This window comes from Acomys minous, assembly GCF_964271855.1.
Source record: "Acomys minous genome assembly, chromosome: 1".
Classification (NCBI taxonomy): domain Eukaryota; kingdom Metazoa; phylum Chordata; class Mammalia; order Rodentia; family Muridae; genus Acomys; species Acomys minous.
In genome coordinates this window covers 40832677-40859507 of record NC_140483.1, presented here as the reverse complement: position 1 = coordinate 40859507, position 26831 = coordinate 40832677, and the positions used below count along the sequence as shown (strand labels likewise).

Genomic DNA, 26831 nt, shown 5'->3' with positions numbered 1-26831 from the left:
GTACTTCATGTTTAGAAATGCCATGGTTTATTCAGCCATTCCTTTATTGGGGACATCACCAGCAAAGCCATAATAAATAACTTTGTACATATATCCTGTCATATTATAGATACATGTATATGTGTATACATATACAGTCCTTATATCTTGATGCTTTTATTTCAGTAGCCAAGATTCCTAGGTTAAAAAAATATTTTCATGTTAACAGATGTTCCCATTAAATTTTAAAAGATTTTAAATTTTGCATTGTACTGATTTGTTTGTGGCAGGCAGCCTTCTCCCCATGTTACCATTTGTGATGCTGTCATCACTTATTTAAACTCTAAACAATTTGCTAGTAGTAAAACTGGCACCCATGTTTCCTCTTTTGCTTATTTGATTTTTTTTTTTTTTTTTTTTTTTTTTTTTTTTTGCTGTTGTCGTTTTGAGACAGGGTTTCTCTGTGTAACCTTGGCTTCCTGGACTCACTTTGTAAACCAGGCTGACCTCGGACTCACAGAGATCTGCCTGCCTCTGCCTCCCGAGTGCTGGGATTATAGGTGTACATCACAATACCCAGCTTTTTTTTTTTTTAAGTAATACATTGTTGTTGCTGGAGCAATGGCTCAGCACTTAAGTGCACTTGCTACTCTTCCACAGGACCCACAGTTAGTTCCCAGCACCCATGTCAGGTGACTCCCAACCACCTGTAACTCCAGATCCAGGGGATCTGACCCCTCTTCTGGCCTTCATGCATACCTACATTCGTATTCTCTCTCTCTCTCTCTCTCTCTCTCTCTCTCTCTCTCTCTCTCTCTCTCTCTCTCTCCCTCATGATTAAAAATAAATCTTTAAAAAAGAAAGTGATATACTTATAATGGTAAGACAAAAGAAAATGTAACAATGTACCCCTTTTCCTTTTTAAATGTTTAATTCCCCTTCAGGAGACATCTCCATTATTCACTTTATTTTTAGATTTTATTTATGTATGAGTGCTGTATCTGTGTGTACACCTGCAGGCCAGGAGGGCATTAGAGAGCATAGATGGCTGTGAGCCACCATGTGGTTGCTGGGAATTGAACTCAGGACCTCTGGAAGAGCAGCCAGTGCTCTTAACCTCTGAGCCATCCCTCCAGTACCTGTTGTTCACTTCTTAAAGTGAATGCTTTTCCCCTTTAAAGCACAATGGGAAGGGGCCCTTGAAAATTCATGACTGACAGCGTCTCTTACGTCACTCCCACTCACCTGCCTTCTCACAGCTTCTCCAGAGATCTTGCATTATCAGCATTTTTTTTTTCTGTCTTCACCCATTCTCCTATTTAAGATTACAGTGTTTAAGTTTGAAAGCATTTACATTAAGCTTAGAAAGTGGAGCAAGTTTCCTGCCTGGCTGGTCTTGAGTTCAAGAACTGGGGGCTGAGAGGCTACTGAAGGCTTAAGAAGATGGGAAAGCCGTGCTGAGTGTGCCTCTGAGTCTTCCTCTGGCTCTTCTGTGTCTCCTTCCTGGCAGTAGCGCTGCCCCAGAGAATCACAGAAAGAAAGAAGACAACTGAGGACACCTCAGATGCAGTGCTCTAAGTAGTAATGAAAACACCATGCATGTGATTGCTTCCTAATACATGTGATGTACTGTAGAGGAAATACTTCAAAGTCAAGGGTGTTTGCTTTTCTCCTTCGCCAAATGCAGCATCTAAACCAGCTTGCAAAGCTTCCTCTGGATTCTGTGAAGATGGAACCTTGTTACGCTAAAGTCACCCAGCTTCCTGAGGGCCTGCAGGACCTTCAGAGCCGCTTCAGATTCCCTCACGCTGACCTGGTGGTCCAGAGGACTCAGAACTACATGCAAGAGGTGGGAGCCAGAAGGGTACTCAGGGAGGCTGAGGGTGAGGGTGAGGGTGAGGGTGAGGTTGAGGGTGAGGGTGAGGGTGAGGGTGAGGATGAAGGTGAGGATGAGGGTGAGGGTGAGGATAAAGGTGAGGGTGAGGATAAAGGTGAGGATGAGGGTGAGTGTGAGGGTGAGGATGAAGATGAGGGTGAGGATGAAGGTGAGGATGAGGATGAGGGTGAGGGTGAGGCTGAGGATGAGGGTGAGTGTGAGGGTGAGGATGAAGGTGAGGGTGAGGATGAAGGTGAGGATGAGGATGAGGGTGAGGCTGAGGATGAGGGTGAGTGTGAGGGTGAGGATGAAGGTGAGGGTGAGGATGAAGGTGAGGGTGAGGGTGAGGGTGAGGATGAAGGTGAGGGTGAGGATGAAGGTGAGGGTGAGGGTGAGATGAGAAAGAAGAGAAGAGAGAGGAAGAAGAGGAGAAATGCATGCCTGCAGATGTGGCTGGAGTGAGTGCTCTGCAGCTCAGGGAATTGAGACCTGTTTCCAGAGTCATGCTGACTGAGGACACATAGTGTACTTCCAGCTTCGTCTTTCCTCAGAAAATATGTAGTATTAGCTGGTAATTATTTGACGGTTGAGTCAAAGCTTCAAACTTTGACTGCACATTAGAAACACATAGGGAAAATTTAAGATCTCCTGACGTAGCTGGGTGATAGTGGCACACACCTGTAATCCCAGCACTTAGGAAGTAGAGGCAGACAGATTGCTGTGAGGTTGGGGCCACCCTGTCCTACAAATAGAGTACAGGACAGCCAAGTCTACACAGAGAAACCCTGTCTCAAAAAACCAAAAACCAAAACTAAAACTACAGCAGCGAAAGAACTACCAATGTGTTGCCTCACCCCTAATGGCTTCAAACACGTGTGTGAGTGTGTGTGTGTGTGTGTGTGTGTGTGTGTGTGTGTGTGTGTGTTACAATATAATTGAAAGTCTCAGAGAACTCTCTCTTCTCCTATCCCACTGTTTCTAATATGCAGCTAGGATCTAGAAACACTTGCCAAACAAATCCCCACCTCACTAGAGAAGACCTGTTTCCAGCCTCGTAGCTGACTTTTATTTGTTTAACTTATTATATGCATGCTTGTCCACCATGTGCATGCAGGTTCCTGAGGAGACTAGAAGAGGGTGTTACACAATTAGAGATGGAGTTATAGATGGCCGTGAGCCTCCCTGTGGGTGCTGGGGAGAGAACTCGGGTCTCCTGGAAGAGCAGCAAGTATTAACTGCTAAGCCATGTTTCCAGCCCTGATATTTGAATTTCTTGAGTCCATACTATAGATTTTTTCCCTTATAAGGAGGTCCCTATCCAAAAGAGACAAAAATGAGTAAATAGTATAGATTCCTTCATATAATAGTATTCCCTAAGTGAAGGAAAGGTCCTGATTGGACACACTTATATTCCTCACATGTTCTGTGCGGAGCTTGCTGCATCTAAACACTGAATCGGATGCCACTTCAGGGATCTAGAGTTATGACAAATTCTAAGTAAGACCAAATCTTAGGTAAATTCAGTAGCGTTGAAAGTGCCGTGATAAAGTATTTTACTTAAAAATGACAGGCAGGGTTAGTTTTTGGGTTTTATTACCTAACCTCTAAATTATGGGTGGTTGAAGATGATTCAGGGAGCTGGATGTGGTAGTGCACGGCTAGAATTCCAGAATCGAGGAGGTAGAGGCAGGAGGATCGCATCAGGAGCTTAAGGCCTTCTTTGTCTGGATTTCAAGTTCAAGGCCAGCCTAGGCTGAATGAGACCCTCCCTAAAAAAAAATCTAAAGGATAAATGACAGAACTCGGCAACAATGTGACAACAGTACCTTGGCTAAGTCTGGATCCTGGAGAAGCAGGCACAGTCACAACGACAGCCTAAGACGTCTGAGCTGCATTAGTTTTCTGAGCAATAAAAGCCCTGTCCCCAGTGTGATCACGACCAGTGCCAAGGAGCCTGCCCCTGCCTCTCCCCTCAGCCTTGGCGATATCCTTCCCTATTGCCAAGACAGAATATCTGAGGAAGGGAGGCTTCCTTTTGCCCTATGGCTTGAGATGGAGACAGTGCAACAACGCAAGAGATCATGGTGGAGTTCATAGGGGGTGGGACCCCTCGAAGGTTAGTGCGCAGGGAGCAGAGAGGCCTCAAGCTGGAAGCGAGATGAAGCCAGCTATATTCCTTAAGCCTCCCACCTCCCCCGGCAAGGAGCCACCTCCTGGAGATTCAATAACCGCCCAGAACAGTGCAGCCAGCCAGAGGCCAAGTGTTCAAATACACGAATGAGCCTACTAGGGACCATTTCCTATTGAAACTGGAACGCTAGCCTGGCAGAGGAGGAAGGGGCTATGGGATGGCGGGATGGAAAACAGGGAGGATGTGCTACAGGGTGACTCACGGTGCAGCCTGCTCCCACCTTGTCATGTGATCTGTGTCTGCATTGCCAGAGCACGGAGGAGGACCACGGCTCTGAGCGCCTCTGCACCGGAGTTCCTTTCCCGTTAAGAATGATGGGTGGAAGAGGGGACAAAGGGATACCATTAATGCAGACAGACAGACAGACAGACAGACATGCACACATGTATAGAGAAGGGCGTTTTCCACCCTCTTCCTATCTCACAGTGGCCTCCAGGTTTCTTATTTCACACTCCGGGGAGTTAGGGGGAGCCCTGGGTCAGCCCACAGCTGCGGTGCATCTCCTCCTTCAGAGCCCAGGCAGGCCGACCGGGGCCCTTGTTCCCAGCCTCTGACTGGCGTCTCTTTTCTGTGTTGGCTTGATGGGCAGCTCATGGAGAACGCTGTGTTCACGTTTGAGCAGTTGCTCTCCCCACATCTCCAAGGAGAGGCTTCCAGAACAGAAGCGGCCGTCGAGAAGGTTAAACTCCGTGTTTTAAAGGTAAGAGCTTTGTCTTCCTTTGTGGGGAGCGTCTGACAAAACTGTGACCCCCTTGTTCCTGTTCCTCAGTGGGAACCTCCCTGACCTCCCTTTTACCACGTCCTACCCCCTTCCCCAAACACAGATAACCATTGTTCCCAGCAGTTTCCCCAGCTTGGCTCGCATGCTTCGTCTGCCATCTAGTGGCTTTTTAGGGAACTGCATGTCATCTGCACTAAGACCCAGTTAGGTGTGACTTTAGCAACTTGACAAATGTTTATTGGCTGGCTGCTGCAAACAGGGTGTGTGGTATATGACAATAGGCCAGCTGCAGCCGAGCTCTCCAAGAACAATAAAATTCACTAAATTAGTCAACGTTTTAAATAAAAATCAACGCTTAGAGCCAAAGGAACTACCCCAAGGGAAACTATGCCTGCCACATGAGGTAGTTTTTAATGGACTTTATGTAGAAACGTGCAATAAAGCTGTTATGATAACAGGACCTGGCACATATTTAGCATTTACTTAAAACCTTTTTGAAATTTATGTTCCTAAGATGGGTTGTTCCTAAGTTGTCATTCTAAGGGTTTATATTTGTGGTTCTTATTATTTATATGTGTTTGCATTTGTCTGTGTAAATGAATGCCACCTGTGTGTGTGGGTTCCCATGAAGGCCAGAAGAGGGCATCAGATCCTTTGGAGCTGGAGGTACAGGTGGCTTTGAGTCAGCCAGCCTGCAGGTCCTAGAACCAGAATGGGGGTCCTCTGAAAGAGCAGGAAGCGTTCTTACTCACAGAGCCATCTCTCCATGCTTATTTCAAAGTCTTTTAAGGAAAAGACCCCAGAACTACCACTTCGACTGGCTCCTGCAGAGCTTAGGAGAGGACTGGACCACACCGCACAGCGGATGAAAGAGTCGGACTCACTCTGGCTCAGCAGGCTAGTGAGACAATGAGCTTGAGGCAGAAGCATATTTACACCTGGCCCGCTCACTTCTGCTGCCTGTGCTTCCCAACACAGTGCCTCAGGACAGAAGGTTAAAGCCCCCCCCCCCCAGCGTCTAAGGGATGGATGCCCCAGAGTTTCAGACCTTATTTTGGTGCTACTGTGGCAACCAAACTGTTGAGATAAAAAGCAATGTTGATCATAGGGGGGAAAAAAACAAATAAAAATACATTAGCAGTTGTGTTGAAGGAGATAGTCAAACTACAAACTGCCTTCTTCAGAAGGCAGAAGAGGCAGTAGAAAGGGGTTCCAATCTTTGGTTTGGGATTTAAAGGAACTTAGTATCCTAAGTTCAACTTTAAAGTAGCCTGCATTAAAAATGTTCCTGCCCAGCTGGGCGTGGTGGCCCGCGCCTTTAATCCCAGCACTCGGGAGGCAGAGGCAGGTGGATTTCTGTGAGTTTCAAGGCCAGCCTGGTCTACTAAGTGAAACTAGGACAGCCAGGGCTACACAGAGAAGCCCTGTCTTGGGAAAACAAAAACAAAAACAAAAGTTCCTGAGTCCTGGGTGGGGAACTTCTGGTGTAGTTTGGGGCTGCAGGAATATGCAACCATGGTTTACTCACATTCACTTTGAGGCCTGCTTTAGGCCAAGGCTTTCCTGGAAACCTTGGGGCCATCCTAAAGGTTGAATGGGCCATAGAACAGACCTATGTGACAGGGTCTAGCTATGGATGGTTTCACATTTCTGAACTCAAACATCCTGAGATGACTGGCTGTATTTTACCATTGTAATTACGAAGAGCCCAAGCGATACGAAAATCAAATACTTGTAAAAGAGTAATTTGTTTGGAAGGAGACCACAACCGGCAGCACTGGTCCATCGGGTATCTTTAAAAGCCGTGTTTATATGTCTAGATAGAAGGTGACAACTTAAAACTGCTACAGATGCCAAGTACCATGAACCCGCACCATCTGGACTCCTGAGAGCACACATCTTCAAGAATTTGCTTCTCAGAGATTTCGGATTTCTGTGTGACAGCCCAAAGGTTTTCTGGTGATCAGCAAGCATTTATTTTATTTGACCTTTATTATTGTTCCCTATTCAAATGAACTTATTACTGCAGTTAAACCACTTGCTGCTCCAAAAAATAAAATAAAATACAATACAATAAAAAGTGGTAGTCCCTCGAGTACTCAGACACCTCTAAAATCAGAAGAGATTCCACCTCCCAAGACAGCCGGTTCTGCCTTTCACAAACTTGCCTACAGGAGCACGCTTTCCGATGTCAGATCCAGGCTCTCCAAACTGGTGATCCTACGTCTTATACCCTGCTTCGGAGCCTTCTCTGCCTGGTTTGCCTCTGGTGGCTTGAATAGAGATGCTGCTCCCATTTATGATCTCCAGTGCGAGTGCTCCCGTTTATGATCTCCAGTGCGAGTGCTCCCCTCTCCAGCCATTCTTCTTTCGGCTGAACCATTGCGCCTACAATGCCCACAGCATTCTCCAGCACGCCAGTGCAGTAGGCACTGGTGTTCATATGCAAACCAGTAAAGAATGGGCTGCTCCCAAGAGCCCGCTCTTGTGGACTCTTAAGTTCAAAATTGGTGTGTGTGTGTGTGTGTGCGCGCATGCACACGCGTGCACACATGCTCCTGTACTCAAAAATACTAGACTAACCCAGAGAGGAGTGGGTGAGGTCTTTTGTAGGTGTCAGGTGTAGATGGCTTAGTCTTCATGGGCCTGTTTCTGCTGTGTGCTCTCCAGTTTGGGATAGTAAACGTCTTTGGTTAACCATCACCCTCTGTGTTGACGGAGTTTTGAGCCATGGCCTCTCTCCCTGTGGACATCTTTACAAAGCTACCTACTTACAGGACAGCGAGTAATTGACATCTGTGGAGCCCCTGTGTCTGCCCAGCCCGGTATAACGAAGCACAGACTCATTCACCAGTTTGACCCGATCTTTATAAATCAGATCTCACTTCTTTGTTTTGATCTTGCCTAGGTTTCCGGACTTGCGAAAGGGGTGGTGAAATGGGTCCTGAGTTCTCTGCCCATACCCAGTTTGTGCAAAAGTTCCAGAAAAAAAATCCCTGAGCCCCTATATGTATGAGAGTCCTCAGAAATTAGTGAAGGCTGAGGGAGGGCGATGGTGTGGGTGGCTGCATTGCTTTCTTGTTGAAGTGGAAGCTCACTTAGCGTGCATCTCTGTGTTCACAGCAATACGATTATGACAGCAGCACCATCCGGAAGAAGATCTTTCAGGAGGCGTTGATTCAAATCACACTGCCCACTGTGCAGAAGGCCCTGGCATCCACATGCAAACCAGTAAGGAGATGGCTGTTCCTGCGAGCCTGCTCCGGTTGACTTTGACGTTCAAATGCTTTATTTTGCACTCCTGCACTGACAAATAGTAGACTAAACCAGGGGCTGGCAGATTCTCTGTACGTGGTCAGGTAGTAGATGTTTTAGGCTTCACGGCTCTGTTGCTGTTGCAACCCCTCAGCTCTGCTGTGTACTACAGCAGCCAGAGATAATGCATAAATATATCATCAAAGTGTGCGTTTCGATAAATTTAACAAGCACACTAGCACCTACGCACACGCACACGTGGGTGCGAGCACGTGGGTGCACACACGGGAAGCCCAGGATTTGTGACTCCTGGACTATGGGAAGTCAGAATCTTGGCCTTGAGCTGAGCTCTAAGGGCTGTCATGGCTGGCAAAAGGAGAGATGCTCTCCCGTTTTATTGCCCGTCTTGTTCAGCATGCACACTCAGAGTCGGCCACTACGCCCAGAAGAGATCTTAAGCGTGATCACAGAGAGATGTTTGTTCTCCTGTGTTTAGCCACTTCAGTTTACTGAAATCTCTGCCATAAGCCCTTGTGAGCATGATGCTCCAGAGCAGGTATGGGTGTGAGGTGTGAGTAGAGCAACAGGCCGGAAGTATCTGGGAGCTGCTTCAAGGTTTCTGTTTAAGTCCCGGCTCCCTGTGCTCTGCTCTGGGCCGCTGGGCAAGCTGCTTTCCTAGTTTTGATCAACTTTCATCATTTATAAAATTTATCTAATAATGTGTATCTTCCTTTTTATTTTTCTTTTACCTCCCCCCTTCAGCAAATTCCTTATTTTTATTTATGTTTTTGATAGCACCCTGCTGTGTATCCTAAGCTAGGCATTGAACTTTTGATCCATCTGGCTCAGCACAAACACACACACACACACACACACACACACACACACACACACACTAAAATTACACTTCCACACCTGGCTTGGATTATTTGTCTCAAGACTGAGAAAATTAGAATGATGTATTTGTCGTCTGATTAAGTTCATATCATATGCCAGGCATAGAAGTAAACATTTCTTTTTCTATCTTTTTTTTTTCTTTTTTTGTTTATTCACTTTACTTGCTGGTCGTAGCCCCATCCCTCCTCTCCTCCCAATCCCATTTTCTCTCCCTCTCCCTCACCCCCTCCCATATTCCTCAGAAAAAGGGGAGCCCCCCTTCCCATCCACCCCATGTCATCAAGTGGCATCAGGACTGAGCGTGTCCTCTTCCCTGTGGCCTGGCATGGCAGCCCCGCCAGGGGGAAGTGATCAAAATGCTAGCAACAAAGTCCATGTCAGAGACAGCCCCTGCCCCTCCCTGTACCCCCTGCCCCCCTGCTCCCATTACTAGATGACCCCACATGATGTCCATAAGCAACATCTGTGGAGGGGGCCTAAGTCTAGTCCATGTATGGTTCTTGGTTGGTGCTTCAGTCTCAGTAAGCCCCTCTGGGCCCTGGTTGGTCTTCTTGTGGAGCTCCTGTATCCTCCAGGTCCTGTCCCCACCCCCCAACACCTCTCCATACCCCCCATCCCTGCCAACTTTCCCACAAGACTCCCTACGCATCGCCCAATGTTTGACTGTGAGTCCATTTGTTTCAAAGCACAGCTGGGTGGAGCGTCTCAGAGGACAACTCTGCTAGGCTCCTGTCTGCAAGCATAGCAGAGTATCGTGACTAGCGTCAGGGGTGGTTCTCTCCTATGGGGTGGCTTTGGCTTGGGGCAGGCATTGGTTGGGCATTCCCTCAGCCTCTGCTCTATCTTTGTCCTTGCACATCTTGTAGGCAGGGTAAATTTTGGGCCATAGTTTCTGTGGGTGGGTTGGTGTTTCCCTCTGTCTACTAGGAGTCTTGTCTAGTTAAGGGGAGTCCTCTTCAGTCTCTATGGCCCTTGCTACTAGGAGTCTTATGGGTCATCAAAATGAATTTCACAGCAGCCCTTGGAGGAGGAGAGAGTCTGTTCACATACTCACTGTGCTAATGAGGGAAGCTAATCGGTCAAGTAGTAGCAGACCCAAGGTCACAAAGCTGGTTATCACCAGCTGAATCCAGTTTGTATTTACCTATGACATAGCAGACACTCAGCAAATGGCATCAGCCACACCTACAACTGTTACTATGACTGTTCCTGTATTCCAAAAAAAAAAAAAAAAAATGACTTAGGAGTTTAGCCTTCTGGAAGGCCTGTTCCCCCTTGGAGCCAATAGGAAAGAGCACCACGGAATGCTTCAATGGCTTTTTGACAGTTTGGAGAGTCTCCAAGCACTGAACACTAAAATCCATTGTCTGGGTTATTACACTATTGTTTTCATAGTCTATAAGTGCTGTTTTTCTTCAGCTAGTCATTGACATACCCAGTCCTGTCCTGAAGTATTTCTTTGGGGAAAGGTTCTGACAAAAGCAAAGGAGTGTCCTTGGCTGTATGTGATGGATGACTCCGTGGCCTGGCGGGTTACCAATCCACCTCAGAAACGGTTTGTTTTTCACTCCTGAGGAGAGCACGGAGGCCTCACGGCTTCCTTTGTTTGAGGAGAGGAAAGAGGCCTCCTTTTCTTACTCTGCCTCTGTTTCCTAACATTAAAGGAATGAATTGTGCCCAGTCTGTGCAGCTCTTGTAGCCGTTTGGTTTTGTTTTTGCACATGTGTGAGTGGCATGTATGCAACATGTGTTTTGTAGGTGTGGGTGTGCATATGTTCTCAGGCATGTATGTCTGCGTATGTGGAGGGCAGAGGTTGACACAGCGTGTCTTCTTCCATCTTTCTGAGTGTGGAGCTTGCCAGTCAGCTAGGCCAGCTAGCCAGCATGGCTTAGGGGTCCTGTCTCTGCTTCCTAAGCACTGGGTTTACAGGCAGTCGAATCCTCCCACCCCAACCCCCACCTTTATTGAGGTTATTAGGGATCTGAATACAAGCAAAGATGGTGCTTTATCCAGTGAACCATTTGTACCAGCCATGGCTCTTGCCACTTTTAGCTGAAAGAGGTTGTTTTCAAAAGCCAGTAACCCTGAGTTTTCAATGATAAAGGATATTGTGGATTGGTGTCAAGAGTGTTTTTGGAAACCCTGGGTTCATAAGTAAACATATTAGGAGATTCTCTGCTTCATAAGAGAGTTTAATTTCCTAAAGTGAGTCTTTCTTTCTTTCTTTCTTTCTTTCTTTCTTTCTTTCTTTCAATAACAAGCTTCCTAGACCTGTGACGTTTGACGTTGCCCTAGCTGTGTAGTAAACTGCCTATGGTATGTTTCCTTTTTATTAGCCACTCTCCAAGTCCCAATGTCAGGAGTCTATTTTAGTTGATCCAGAAAATTAACCGTACGACCCAGCTCAATTGTCTCAGCATGGAAGGTGTGCTCTGTAAAGTGAGACACATCCCAGCCACACAAATGACCCCTTATTCCCTTCCCACAGAATTCTTTAACTGGATGAAAATGTTTTGTATTTATTCAGCAAACGCACCTCAAAAATGTATCAAACATGATCCAGGTTACTGTCGCTGCTGTCCTGGAGTTCACAGTGTAGGGGCAGAGGCGAGGTGCACAAGATGGCAGCACAGCAATGGCTGCACAGGGAAGCCTTCTAGGGAAGGTACCAGCTTTGCTAGCTGAGCTGTGGCAGTGCATGGGGTCTTCCCAGGGTCTTCCCAGAGTCCTGCTTTAACTTGATGCCGGAGGATGAAGGACAGTGGAGTGAGGACCAACAAGGGAAGATAAAGGGGTGTTAAGGCCTCTGCTAGCGCCCCTCATGTAATAGAAGTAAATACAAAGGCGCAAAGTGGTGTCCTGGCTTACCCAGGCTCCCATGAGCAATGTCCAGTTTCCTGGTCAGGTCTGGTCCATTACTTCATGGCTCTTGCCTATTACACCTTGTAGACATCACTGAGGCTCCTGTCTGTTTAGTCTTTCACCTTTCTTCTCAGGTGGGCGTAACGAGACCCCATTGTTATCCATTGATGGTACAATAAGATCCTGGGCCTCGGCACCCCCATGTTTTAGCACTGAACACTGTCTAAATGTGGTAGTTTCCTGCATGCAGGGAGCCCCCTCCTGCTCTGTCATGCGCCTGGATAGCCTAACTCATCTCTGGCATATGATTGGTACCATTTATCCCTGTCTGGCCTTCATGCTGGTAACAAGGCACTTGGAAGGCCTTGTGGGGCTGGGAAGTCGAGGGGTTTTGTATCATATCTGAGCTGTTGGAACTGGAGATTGTCAGTGCCAGGTGAAGAGGAAGAAGACTCCTTGATTCTTCAGGTGGTAAAGGGCACCTGGGCCAATAGTGCTGAACACATATCCATGCCCGATCCAGCAACCTCACTTCTCAGTATCTACTAAGAGAAGTGAGTCCTTAAGTCATCCATACAGAATGGAATATGCACACACACACAAAAATGTTCATCAGTCAAAAAGTCAACGTCTTAGTCACTGTCCTACTGCTGTGAAGAGACACCATGACCAAGGCATCTCTTATAAGAGAAAGCACTTAAATAGGGACTTGCTTACAGTTTCAGAGGGTGAGTCCATAACCATCATGGTGTCAGGCAGGCCAGCATGATGCTGAGGATGTATTTAAGAACTATATCCTGATCTGGAGTGGGAGAGGGCAGAGGGGAGGGGGCAGGGAGAGAGAGAGAGAGAGGGAGAGAGACAGACTGACAGACAGACTAGGCCTGGTGTTGACTTGTGAAACCTCATAGCCCACCCCAGTGACACGCCTACTCCAACAAGGCCACACCTCCTTATCAAATAGTGCCACTCCCTGGTGATCAAGCATTCAAATAATGACCCTACGGGGCATTCTTATTCATACCACGATAGCCAATGTTAAATGAATATGGATGAACAATTCCAACTTATCCATCAATAAAGAGGAATGAGCTGCTAACCCATGTAGCAATATGGAAAAATCTGAAAAACAAACACAAAACAATATATGGTCTCATTTTCATGCAAAATCCAGCCTATTGTGAAGAGGTCAGATCAGGCCTTATTTCGTGGAGGAGTGAGGTCTGGAAGAGGACCTAAGTTATAGTCGCATGAATATATTCACGTTGAATGTCATCAAGTTATATTTATAAAATCTGCATTTCACTGCATATAACTTGTACTTTGGTAAAGTATTGTTTACATCAGATGAAAAATGAAGATGGAGGGCTGGAGAGATGGTTCAGTGGTTAAGAGCACTGGCTACTCTTCCAGAGGTCCTGAGTTCAATTCCCAGCAACCAACCATATATTGGCTCACAACTATCTATAATGGAATCTGATGCCCTCTTCTGTTATACAGGCACACATGCAAATAGAGCAGTCATCTAAATAAATAAATAAATAAATAAATAAATAAATAAATAATTTTTTTTAATCAAGAAGGAAACATTGATTATTATTGAGAAAAGGAGGGAGAAAATCTCTATTCTCTTCTCATTTGAAGTGTACAGTTTGATGTGTTCCCAATACACAGAAAGGGAAGGGAATGACCAGTGGCTGGATGCCTCCTTATCACAGACAATTAATAGGTACCTTAGTACCTATTAGGTGCTTAGTACATAGGCTTGAGGCAAAGAGGACACAGGAGCCAATGCTGGCTACATTGTTATCTAAGCATCTTTACCCTGAAGGACCAGCTACTGTCCTCCCACACTTCTCAAGGAGGAGGTCGTAAGTGAGAGTCTTCCTTTTCCTTATTTCTTTTGAAATTAGGTTTTGTACCTTTTTCTTTCCTTTATTTTTATCGCCATACATTAATTTCAAAAAATAACTGAGTTCCTTTATATTTTTACATGTGTGCATAATGCACTTCGATTGTCTTCACCTCATCACCTGCTCTTGTTCCCACTCTTCCCTCCTGTCATTCTTCTTCCCAGATGTCCTGCCTTCTCCTTTTATGTCTTCTTAATTTTTCCCCCTAAATCTGGATTCTGCATGTGAGAAGAAATGAGTGAATTTATCCTTCTGGGTGTGGATTATTTCACTAAAGATAATGATCTCCATTTGATCCATTTTCCTGCAAATGACATAATCTCATTTATTGTATATATAACATACTTTTTTATCTATTCATTTATTGATGGGCGTGTAGCTAGGTTCCATGTCTTGGCTGCTTTGAACAGTCCCTTCAGGTACATCTGTCAGAGTGGTAGCCAGAACATGGTAGTCATGATTTTAGTTTTCTGAGAAAAGACCATTGTAATTTTTGTGATGCCTCAACTGACTCCCATCCCTACTAGCCATGTATAAAGTTGCCTTTTCTCCCCATTCTCCCCAGCATTGATTTTCTTGCCACAATGATAGCGTTAGGTGGAATTTCAATGCAGCTTTGAGTTGCACTCGTCTGACATTCTGTCTTTTCTTCTTCGTCCTTTTATCTCTCATTCTCCAGGAGCTTCAGAAGTACGAGCAGTTCATCTTCGCAGACCACACCCACATGATTCATGTTGAGAACGTCTATGAAGAGATTTTGTATCAGATCCTCCTTGATGAAACGCTGAAAGGTGAGGAGGACGGCTTGCCCCGCCCTGGAGAGGACTCTCCATAACTGGGGGTGCTCCGGAAACAGCAAGGGGAGAGCGGAAAGGAAGGAAGGGAGGGAGGACCAACCTTGACTCACTCACAATGTGGCCTGCGCCATGTGCATGAATTCTGTAGAATGAGGGTATAAGCTTTATCGTCGAAGAGGAAGGAAACCAGGGCTTAGTGGATCTGCCGTGAAGATCTGTCTTTGCTGCTCTGTGTCAGAACAACGAAAGGCTTTCAGGGCTGGACAGAGGTGACTCCAGTAGCAGTGAGGCGCAACAGTGGCTCTCTCAGCGCTTTCCTCCCCTACTCTCAGCCAGACAGAGACACAAGACAATGGCACAGCACTCTGAGAGTGTAGTTAGCACTCTGGCATCCACTGCACTGTGCAGCGGGGCCTTGTCTGGGATTACAGTGTGAGTAGTTAGACTTTGAAAATACCCTGCAGGAGGTCTGCCTCCAATGAGAAAGCTTGTCCAGCACAAGCCTCGGGTCACAGTGGCTAATCACAGGAAGGCCAGGAGATGAGGAGAGCAAAAGTGCTGACACGGCCTGTGCACAGAGGCCATGGTGCACAAAGCCCACCTCAGACATGTCTAAGTAAGTTGCAAGAAGATTCTCGTCCTCTGCAGCGTCCCCTCTGCCTGAAGTGTGCTGTACGATGCCATCTGTTACAGCAGGACAGTCGTGCTGCCTGCCCTCAGCAGCTCTGTCGTTAGCGACACCCTGTTTGAGATGGCATTGTTGGACACCACAGCCCTGCACAGGTCTGTGGCCAGATTGTCAGGCACTATTGTTTCTGTTGTCACTTCCGGTTGGTCCTCTCCATGCCTTTGAGACTGAGCTAGGTGCACATAATGCTCGTCTTGAACACTCCAGGCCAAACAAGCTCTCAGCCTTACAGGGAACACTGAATACTCACTATATAGTCAGGACCACAGGGAAGGCTGAAGTGAGGAAGTGGAAAGCCCTGCCCCTGTCCTACTGGTGTTCCAAATTAGCCATTCCTTTTAGCAACTGGTGACACCAACAAATGTGGTACTCCTGTAGACCTTGAGCTCTTTGAAATAGAGGATTTGTTTTTTTTTTTCTCCCTCTTGATTGAACTGGTCTCAGATTAGATGCCTGGCAAGTGTTTCTTGGTTGAAGAAATTTGTTAAAGACACTACCAAGATTCCATGTCTGGAAAGTTTGCAGAGTTTTGTTTTGGTTTGGTTGTTTTGGTTTTTCAAGACAGGGGTTCTCTGTGTAGCCTTGGCTGTCCTGGACTCACTTTGTAGACCAGGCTGGCCTCGAACTCACATCAATCCACCTGCCTCTGCCTCCTGAGTGCTGGGATTAAAGGCGTGTGCCACAATACCCAGCCTAAGTTTGCAGGTCTTGATCATCAGGACAGGCACCTGCAACAGGGTGGTCATAAGCTGGGTCCCGAAACTAAGAATTTGGAGAGCCAGAGGAATTGACAGGAATGGGTTCTGGCTTCTGGGTAAAGCCAAAAAAATCCAGGTTTGATGGACAGAGTGCTAATGCCATGTTGTGTTTTCTGGTCTCTCTCAGTGATAACGGAGGCTGCTGTCTTGAAGAAACACAACTTATTTGAAGACAACATGGCCTTGCCCAGTGAAAGTGTATCCAGCCTGACAGATCTTAAAACCTCCATGGGGTCGAATCAGGCCAGCCCAGCCAAAAGAGCATCTGCTGTTCTTCCTGGAGCTCCAGATAGTGAGCCATCGAGTAACGAAGTGTTCCCTGAGCCAGAGGAAAAGCAGCAGCAGCCTGAGGCACCTGCCTTGTTGGCCAGAGAAGAAAGTCTCGCCATTCCTGGGTCCAGTCTTCCTTCAGGTGGGGATGGGCAGGCATCTGTGTCCAGTGTGGGTAACTCTGCTGGCAATCCTCTCACTGTAGAGAATACAGCAGTGCCCCTTACCTCACACTTGTCAGAGGCGGAAGTTGGGGAGACCCTTAAAGATGAGGAGCCAATCTGTGAAAAGCCAGAGTCCAACACCACTCCAGGATCCCTGAAGGAGCTGAAAGAGTTGCTGACTGTGACAGTGTTCGAAGAGTCTGCCCTGGTGATTGAAAACGATGCGCCTGTTCCCCAAGAAGATGAGAAAGAAAAAGAGAACAAGACCTGCCCAGAAGCCAGCTGTCTAGCTGCCATCCAGCAGGACACCTGTAAAGAACGTGAAGCCAGAGCTTCGGAGGTTGAGGGTCCTGGGGTGGAGCTGGGGACATTGCCAGAAGGTAGCTGTCCTACCTCTCAGTCCACCGGTGGGGGTCCCACTGAGGACACAAGCTGTCTAAGCCCCGTAGAGAAGCCACCTGAGGCTCCAGATACCACTGAGGAGGTGTCCCCAGCTGTCATTTCCACACAGGACACCACCCATGCAGGAGGTGAGGCTGTGCCTGCTGTGGCTGTCGCACTCCAAGAAGAGGCCATGTTAAGTTCTAATCCCGTCTGTCCTGTGGAGAGCAATGAGATGCCCCAGGTTTCTGCACATCAAGATGTGCCGGGAGGGAATGAAAGCCCAGCTCTTGCTGTGGATTCAGAGCCAGTCCATGCTCTGCATGTGCATGAGTGCCAGTGGGTGGTAGAGGATGCTCCAAGCACTGACATCATCGATGCACACGATTATGATGTGAGCTCCTCAGAGCAGCCCTCAGAGGACTGGTAGGAACGGTTTGCCAGTCCTTTTTCTTTTTTGAAACTGTCAGTCAAAGGGTTTTAGTTATGGGTATCCATAGGGGATTGCATGCGGTTTGCTATGAAAGATGATAAAAAATATTTCCTTAGTACGAATGATAAAGCCAGGGGGAAATGTATACAGGGTGTGAGCACTGACGCTGGCTTTGGGGAGCTGGACTGTTCTTTGTGAATCATCGATCACTATAGCATTTGATAGAAATGTAAGAGAGAGCTGGAGCATTGGGGTGAAAAGCAGTTAAAGGGGCTCCAGAGAGGGGGCAATAAGGCAGCAGAGACTGAAAGAGCAGGAAATGGCACCTCAATACTCTCATCACTGAAATGTGGTACAAAGCTTGTGCTGCACTTTAAGGCATTTTTAGCAAGAGCCCAAAGGACTCCAGCCTCACCACCCGCTCAGTCACCTCCACTGTCTCTTTGTTGTTGTTGTTGTTGTTGTTTTTCAAGACAGGGTTTCTCCGTGAAGCCTTGACTGTCCTGGATTCACTTTGTAGACGAGGCTGGCCTTGAACTAACATCGATCCATCTGCCTCTGCCTCCCGAGTGCAGGGATTACAAGTGTGTGCCACCAAGCCCAGTTTTCACCTCCACTGTCTCTTAAGTAGCATTTGTCCACAGTCAGGTCATAAAAAAGAGGAAGTCACGAGCCAGGCTCCCCTGCCCTGTGACATGCTCAGTGCTGTCATGGCTGATAGATTTCAGGTGACAAAGAACAGAAATCCAAGGTAGAGGTCTATGGAACTTCTAGGCCTGCTCCTAATCCTGCTATCAATTCCTTGCTGGTTAATTTTGTTGAGTTATATTACTTAATCACCTTTTAGGGAAATTCAGATGGGGCAAGAGATTTCACTGGCGCAAAGTAGCCGTAGGTTGTGCAAAGTACATGGCTAAATTTTCTATCCCCAAACCTACCAATTACACAGACATTATTTGAACAGCTACTGCACGCTCTATTAGTCACAGTGATAAGTGGAAGATCAAGTGCTTTGATTCATACACATTAAAAGGCTCATGAGAACTTAGACTAGAAGAAAAGAATATTTCTTCCTCCAATTTTTGAGTTTTGAACCATGACAGTTCTCACTCTTCCCACTCACACGGTCCTGGTTTATTCTCAGAAGGGAACAAGTGAGTGAATTAGGTGCATGAATAAACGAAGCAATGAATGAAATCATTCAAGTCTATGGCATTACCACGGACTCTCCCAAAAGTAGCAACTGTGTGATCACTCATCAGATTATTTTCTTAGGGACCTTCTCAGGTGCCAAGCCTGGGGAATGCCATGATGAAAGATGTTCCTTCCTTCTGAAGGAGACAGAAAGAACGTCACCCATAAAATAGACTGCAACCTGGAACTGTTGGTATAAGAGATGGGCATACTCAGTTACAATAAAACAAATCTCATAGTGTTTCAGAAAAAAAAATAATAAATCCCAGACTGTTCCCTGAAAGTTTCAGGCCCAGGTAGTGAGACAGAAGCTTCCTCTCAGATCTTAACGTTAGAACCTCACGCGTTGTCTTCAGAGTTTGTCTCAGTCATCACTGTCAAACACGGCCTTCAGAGACGTCACCCCACACTTCAGCCATTTAAGCAGCAACCGAGCTATTTCCCTCCCACCCTCTCCCACAAAGACTTCTAAGTCATAAAGGATGAGTAATAATCACGTCAGCACGGGCTCATATTGAGTCATTTCACCTTTTCTTAGAATGTTTGTATATCCTCGGTGTCCTTGAGATATCACACCACGAAGTGAGGAAGCTCTACTCAGGCTCCTGTGGTTTCTGTTTATCTTGCCCATGGCCTTCAACATGGTGCACCAAAACTATGTTTACTTCCCGACTCTTCCATAACCTCCTCCTTCCTTCAAGGACTGAAACTGGGCATTAATCATCTCTTGGTCTTTCTCCTGGAAACCCAGAGCCCTGGATAATGGCTTCCTGCAAGCCAAGTAACGTTACCATCCCAGGGCCTAGCATAAGACCAGGTAACTTTCACGATGCTCCGGAAATGTGGGTCCTGAACACCTGGCACACTACTGGACGGGGGTGGAGGGGGCACGATGGTTGGCTTCTAGGCAGGGAGATGTTTTAAATTAAGCTTTCTGACCTTGTTGAATATTCCCTTGTTGAATAAAGCCCAGTGCTAAAGAGGCAGATGGCCAAATGGCCAGCAGCACAGCCCAGTAAGGCAGGGAGCCAAGAGAGCAGGGTCTAGTCCCACAAATACTGCCCTTCTTTCTTGGAGAGCCATGTCTATCTAACTAAGGAGTCTCAGCCCATGCTAACTCCACTCCAGAGCCTCCCATCCCTCCTGCTTTTGGTCACCTGTCATGCCTCCACCAGAAGCTAAGAATAAACGAGGGTTTGTGTCACTGAACTGCCAGGGTGAGTATGAGTGCCAGTCAGGAAAGCCAGAGAAGAATTGGCACTAAGCAGCAAGACATTCTAGAAAACACCGAGAACCCTTCCATGTGTATTCCACATAACCAAGTTCTCCAAAATAGGCAAGACAACTGTTACACTGGAAGATGGACAAGGAACCTGCAGTGCGTTAAAATAGTCTGTATGTGTGGTAACACTTCTCATAGACTTGTGTGTGTTCTAGTGTTTCCACAGGGGAGCAAGGTGCTTGTGATCTGAGTGGGCCATCTCTGCCTTGGGCAAAGCTGTTACAGACTCCTGGGTCTTGGCCAAAACTCCAGGACCTTAAACTAGTTATGTTGCTTACTGACCTTTTACAAAGAAAGGGATTTTCATTGGGGAAAAAAAAAATGACTTGTCATTTTATCCCATGTAATTTGGTGCAGTGTATGAAATTATGCAGTAAGCTCAACACACACACACACACAGAGAGAGAGAGAGAGAGAGAGAGAGAGAGAGAGAGAGAGAGAGAGAGAGAGAGAGAGAAGGACACTGGAGACTGTACGCTCAGATTCCAGCTGTCTTTTTCAGAGCGGTTGAGTGTGAAGAACGGCAAGTCATTAGGTTTGACCCTCTGTGTATGTTATTATACAGACCTCACGTTTTCCCTTGCAATTCTTCAGATTGAAGCCAATGACTTCAGATGATTTCACAGTTCTCCTAGACAAAAGTGATTGAAATTTGTTATTTTTGTAAAGTGTGACATGAGCTGAGGGCATGGTTTCAGATAGAGTATGTGCCTAGCAGGCTGGAGGCCCTAGTTCAACTCAAAAGTTGTGGTTGGAGTTGAGGAAAGCTATATGCTATATGTGCTGAGTAGTCATCGGTCATTTCAGTATGGTGGACAGAATGTCATCATTGCTATAAACCATAATATAGTTTCATTATGTGAGGATACTGGTGACGTGTGCCTTCTTTGCACAAACACACATAAGACTGAGGATTTGCTTTCTGAAGTCCAGGACTTTGTGAAAAGGACTTCTACACTGTGTTTTATTTTTGCACTCATTATATAAAGCAAGTAAACTAAGAATACTTTGTAACCATGTGTTTACTCTGCCAAGTGCCTATATTTCAATAAAACATTCTCCCTTGAAGGACTGTCCAGATAACCTTTTATTTGGAATGGGGCTGGCTTTATCTTTTAAGCAAATGTCATACTCAAGCTGCAAGGAACAATATTTAGAAATGAAAAGTTGGGGCCGGGCAGTGTGGCGCACACTTTTAATCCCAGTATTTGGGAGGCAGAGATAGGTGGATCTCTGTAAGTTTGAGGCCAGCCTGGTCTACAAAGAAAGTCTAGGACAGCCAGGGCTACACAGAGAAACCCTGTCTCGAAAAATCAAATAAGATAAAATTTTTAAAAAGAAAGAAATGAAAAAGCAAGTCACTCTTGCTTGCTTCAGAGACCAACTTCTCCGTTGTTGGGGAGAAATCTGCTGGGGTGCCACTTAATGTCCAGTGAAAGTCTGCTTTGATAAATAACACACTTGTTTTTCAAGGACTTGGATCGAATCCATAATCCAGCAATGGGCAATGGTTCTTAATGTAATTGAACGGCTGTTCAAACTTCGGTATATTTTCAGTGGGCGAGATTGAGTAAAGCATTCCTTCCTTCTGTGATTATAAATAAACCAGTGTTTACTTACTAATTTCACAGTTGCTCATTTACCCATGAATTTACTCATTAAAAAAAAAAACCCAAAAACTAGTCGCCGTGTGTCTCTTAGATGCAGACACTGCCATGAATGGCAGAGAAATAGAAGTGACGGCAGTAAGCAGCCCCCTGGACATTTTCAACCTCAATTTCTCAGGGTGGATATAGCCAGGGAGAACTTAAAGCACAAATCTGTTTCCTCTAATGATGTAAACCTCGTCTATGATGTCAGTATTAACTCTGTAACAACAGCTAAATTCAGGAGGAAAAAAAAATACAGAGGAGATATCCAGTCCGGTAGGGATGGGAGGCGCTCAAAGTGGTTGCTACATCATCACTCCCCCTTCTTGCCTGTCAGACTTCCGGTGTATAAAGGTCATTTAGAGTGGCCTCTCCAGGAGATGGGGGTGAGGGAGGTGACTTAAAACTATGCTTGCAGGTCGTTCTTCGGCGAGATGGTTGTTGAGTGTGACATAGGAAGGGAAGATGGAGGCCTTGGAGGGGCCACTTGGCTCTGCCTCTGTTTGAACAGCCCAGAGTCTTTGTCACATTCTTCACCTGTCGAAAACAACTGACTGTCCCTTCTCCAGCTGGCCAATTCCCATCCCCCAACCCCCAAGAGTCATGAAAAGTCAGGTTACACTCTACTCGGTTCCCACACCACTCAGCATCATCTTCTGAGCTTTGATCCTAATTTACTTGCCAACCTTTAGTCACTTGCCTGTGTCCACCGCAGCCTTCTGGTCATCCTATCTGTGTGTGTCCACCGCAGCCTTCTGGTCATCCTATCTGTGTGTGTCCACCGCAGCCTTCTGGTCATCCTATCTGTGTGTGTCCACCGCAGCCTTCTGGCCCACCTATCCGTGTCCACTGCAGCCTACTGGTCATCTTCTCCATGTCCACTGCAGCCATCTACTTTCCCTATGCCTCTGGGGAAGAGATCCTTCAGTATTTAATCTTTGCGTCTCTAGCAGAGCAGCTTGCACACAGAAAATGCCCAACACACATTGACTGGGTGAATCGAAAAAGACCCTCCATCCCGGACAGAGACAAGAGGAGGTAGGACAGATGCTGTCCCTTCAGCACAGGGCTTCTGACGCTGGCAACTTTATTCACACATCCTTAACCTTCCCAGATACTTCTGTTGCAGTAATGAAATTACTCACATCTCTGGGAGAGAGCTGAGAGCCTTGTCATTAAAACAAACAAACAAACAAACAAACAAACAAACAAACAAGCTACCCACTATAAGCACAGTTTTCAGGGTAGTAGGCAGCCATTACTGGATTTTCCTAAGGTCTCTTGCATGTAAACTACACAAAAAGGTTAAGAATTTGCCCTTGCAGTGCAATCAGGTCTGCAAAACATGAGCAATGGACCACAGGGCAGCATTACTATGGGGACAGCGCTCTTTTCGGGGTGGGGCAGGGAAGAGGAGGCAGTCCCAGTTTTGCAGAGACAGGAAAAGCTTCCGAAGGTTCATCTACCCAACCCCTACCTAAGCTCTTCCTGAAAGCTAGGTCTTCCATGAATGTTGCTCCAGCCTTCTGCAGACTCAGCTGGGTGCCCCCTTTGTGTGAAGGGAGTGTGCTATTCCTGCTTTTTAAATCCTGTAAGAAAGATGCAGGGGCTGGAGAGATGGCTCAGAGGTTAACAGCACTGGCTGCTCTTCCAAAGGTCCTGAATTCAGTTCCCAGCAACCACATGATGGCTCACAACCATCTATGATGAGATCTGGTGCCCTCTTCTTGTGTGCAGGTATAAATGCAGACAGAGCACTGTACACATAATCAATAAATAAACATTTTTGAAGATGCAAATGAGACTTTTGGGTCAGGCCTAGTGGTGTCCTCCATATGGAGAGGCTGCAACAGGAAGATCACTTGAGCCGAGGAGCTGGATAACAGCGTGAGCAACACAATGAAACCTCCCTTCCTGAAAGAGAAAGTCAGGTTGAACTGTGGCACCCAGCACCGGGGAGGCAAAGGCAGATGGATCTCCGTGAGTTCAAGGCCAGCCTGATCTACAGAGCAAATTCCAGGACAGCCAGGGCAACACAAAGAAACCCTGTCTCAAAAAACCCAACATTAAAAAAAAAATTAATAATTAAAAAAATTTTAAAAACCAAGGAAATTAAAAGACAAAAGCAATCCCTCATGGTGGTTTATGCCTGTAGTCCCAGCACCTGGTAGATGGAAACAGGAGGATCGAAAGTTCAAGGTCATCCTCAGCTCACACGGAGGCCCAGGCCAGCTTCATGCACACGAACCCCCCGCCTATACAAAAAAGATTTTTGTTGTTTTTGATTTGGGTTTCTCTGTGTAGCCTTGACTGCCCTGGATTCGCTTTGTGGACCAAGCTGCCCTCAAACTCACAGAGATCTGCCTGGCTGCCTTCCCGAGTACTGGGATTACAGGTGTGCATCACCATGCTCTGTTAAAAAAATTTTTTAATTGAATTTTTTATTTTTGAATTTAAGTTTTAAATTTAATTTTAAAATTAAAATGAAATTATTGTCATTTGAGATGATAATAAAAATAAAATGATTCTTTGCTTAGTTAAGGTTTAAGATATTTAAAAATGTGTTTATTTGTATTTTTGAATGTGCATGTGTATTTTGCTTGCATGTATGTATGTGTGGTTTATGTATGCCTGGTGCAGGGGGAGGCCAGGAGAGGGCTCTGAATCCCCTGACCTGGACTTAGGGACAGCTATCAGCTGCTATGTGTGGTGCCGGGAACTAAATCTGGGTCCTTGAAAAGAGCAGAAACTGCTCTTAACCACTGAGCCATCTCTTTAAAAATATGAGGCTTCCCTCTGGAACTAAGCAACAAAATCTGCATTGCTTCTATACCATGAGGTTAACCACAAGACAGTCAGGGGCCATGGCCAACTTGTTTATCATCTCCAGATGAGTGACAAAACATCACCTGTGACGAACACATTTTATAATTTCAGATGCAGACATGTTTTTCTGTAGCAACTAACCACAGTCTTTAGAAAGGCTGCCGCCTATGGGGCGGGGGTGGATTAACTTTAAATCTGTATCCTCTTTAAAGGAAGCTCTCTTCCTCTCTCTGATCAGTGGTTCTCAACCTCCCTTTAATACAGTTCCTTGTGTTGTGGTGACCCTCCCCCCAACCATAAAGTTATTTCACTACTACTTTCATAACTGTAATTTTGCTACTACTATTAGGAGTGAAAATGTAAGTACGTATCTGATTTGCAGGATATCTGATATGGGACCCCCTGTGGGTAGAGGACCACTGCTCTAATTAAAACAACCTCCTCGCCCCAAAAGGTTAGCTAGAAACTCAGCTTCCCACGGCCAAACACAGATCTCACGGCATTTACCGTTTTGTATTCTTTGTACTCTCGGTCGCTGCTCTGCAAATATCCACTACCCACCTCCTAAGTGTGAGCCCCAGTTCTTTACAGCACCCAAGGCAGGTGCTGCCCTTCCTTACTGTTTAAAATTTGGTTTCGAGACCTATAGAATACCACTTTGCTTGTGGTGCTAGGTAGGGCCAGCACTCTACCATGGGGGTACAAGCCTGGTCCTACTTCCTCACAGAGAACATGCTATGGCACCAGGAATGTTCTTCCCCTTCCATAAAGATGTAGTAAGACTCAACACTGTTGTTCCCAACGCCTTCAAGCCTCCTGGCTGCGCATTCTCTCAGCTGTTACTGCTGAGGACACTGGCTTCGGGATTTAAGCGTGTGATACTCTTAGTTAGGGTTTTATTGCTGTGAAGAGACACCATGGCCACGGCGACTCTTAGAAAGGAACACATTTAGTTTGGGGCTGCCTTCCAGTTTCAGAGGCTTAGTCCATTCTTGTCATAGCATGTAGGCAGATCCGGAGAAGGAGCTGAGAGTTTTGTGTTAGCCTTGGCTATCCTGGACTCACTTTGTAGACCAGGCTGGCCTCGAACTCACAGCGATCTGCCTGCCTCTGCCTCCCAAGTGCTGGGATTAAAGGTGTGTGCCACCACCACGCTGGGTGAGTTTTACATCTTGATCTGCAGGCAGCAGAAGGAAACTGTTGTATGCCACCCTGAGCATATATGACCTCAAAGCCCACCCCCACAGTGACATAAGGTCACATCTCCTAATAATGCCACTCCCTACGGCCAAGCACTTAAACACATGAGTCTATGGGGGCCGTCCCTATTAAACCACCACAGCTCCCAGAACCTTTTAATGATTTCCTGCGTGTTCTGACTCATAACCAGAGGGACAGCTTTCAGAGGAGAGACTTTTCTACAAATGCCTGGCAACGTACAGCAAACCATGCATTCATGGGGTGGGAGCCATGCAGTGAAGACCCGTCCATTGTGCCTGCGTTCCTTTCTACACCTTTTCTGTTATACTGTCATTTACCAGGCGTGGGAAACTCACCGTCTCCCCGGGGAGTGCACTCCATTTCCAGACAGCTTCACTTAGAGCAGAAAGACACTCTGTCTCCTTTTCCTCTCAAACCCCCCACGCCCATAATTTCTACCTACGGGTTCGATTCTGTCCATCCAGGCTGTGCTCAGCATTCTAGACCTTTCCTCATGACAGCTCTCAAACATCTCAAATGGCTGGAGACCCCTAACTCACACACACTCTCTCGGTGTTATAAAGAATGAAAATCCCAAACTGTTTGATTTTTACCAATGAAGACTCGGGCCAAATGCTGGGCTGACAACCTGCCAGCTCAGAGAGGCAGAGAACGTACCCAGCTCACCTTCCCACTCAGCTCATATCCCAGAAGGCAAACATGGAAAGCCAAAAGCCACAGAGCTAAGGAGCTCCTTCTCTACGCTGTCTTAATTACCCTTCTCTCAAAGTCCCTTCTCTCTCAAAGTCCCTCCTGAGCACTTAATCCCTGTCGGCTTGTTTATTCCTCCATCTCTTGACCTAGGGTCAACTTTATTAAATCCTGCATACAGAAAACTCTTGGATTAAAGGTGTGTGCTAGGGCTGAGCCACACCAAACAAGAAACAGGTTTTCATAGTTCGCAACCTTGGGGTTCACAATGGGATCAAATATCCTGCAACACTCTCTCTACCAGCCCTTCTTTGGCTTTGAATTCCTATCTTAAATCAACCTCCCCTGCCCCCTGCCTCCCTCCCTTCCAGATAAACTAATTTTTTGTGTTTTCCTTTTTGAAGTTCCTCCTAACACTGATCCCATCAGTGCCCTAGTGCCCTAGTTTAAGTCCTTTGCTCTTGAGGCTTGCCTCCCCCACAAACCTGGCTTCTTCCCCTTCACAGGATTTCCTCTCCCTTCTTCCTCTTTTGTTCACCTACCTCTTCCTCCTCCTCCTCCTCCTCCTTGCTATAGCTTTTGTTTTCAAACACTATGGGAAAAAAAAAAGCCCAGGGAGGGGAAATGATTGAAAACTCTAAAATTACAAGAGTAAACATTTACACTTATGTTTCCAAGGCAACCGTTTTTGTCTCCGGAGAAAGTAAGGGAAAAGTGGTTGCTTGTCAGCTTACTACTTATTTCTACACACGTGGAACTCACCAAACATATGCTTTCCACGTC

General features: G+C 46.3%; 1 protein-coding gene across 1 annotated transcript in view; it reads left to right on the top strand.

Annotated features, from left to right (window-relative positions):
* The window catches only part of NIBAN1 (niban apoptosis regulator 1), a 154284-nt gene extending 133554 nt beyond the window's left edge, over positions 1-20730 (top strand). The window contains exons 10-14 of the mRNA XM_084782130.1: positions 1667-1828; positions 4636-4746; positions 7891-7998; positions 14375-14486; positions 16066-20730. Of these exons, the coding sequence (XP_084638256.1) occupies positions 1667-1828; positions 4636-4746; positions 7891-7998; positions 14375-14486; positions 16066-17183 (1611 nt within the window). The 3' untranslated portion in view covers positions 17184-20730. The remainder of the gene's footprint in view (positions 1-1666; positions 1829-4635; positions 4747-7890; positions 7999-14374; positions 14487-16065) is intronic.
* The last annotated feature ends 6101 nt before the right edge of the window (positions 20731-26831 follow it).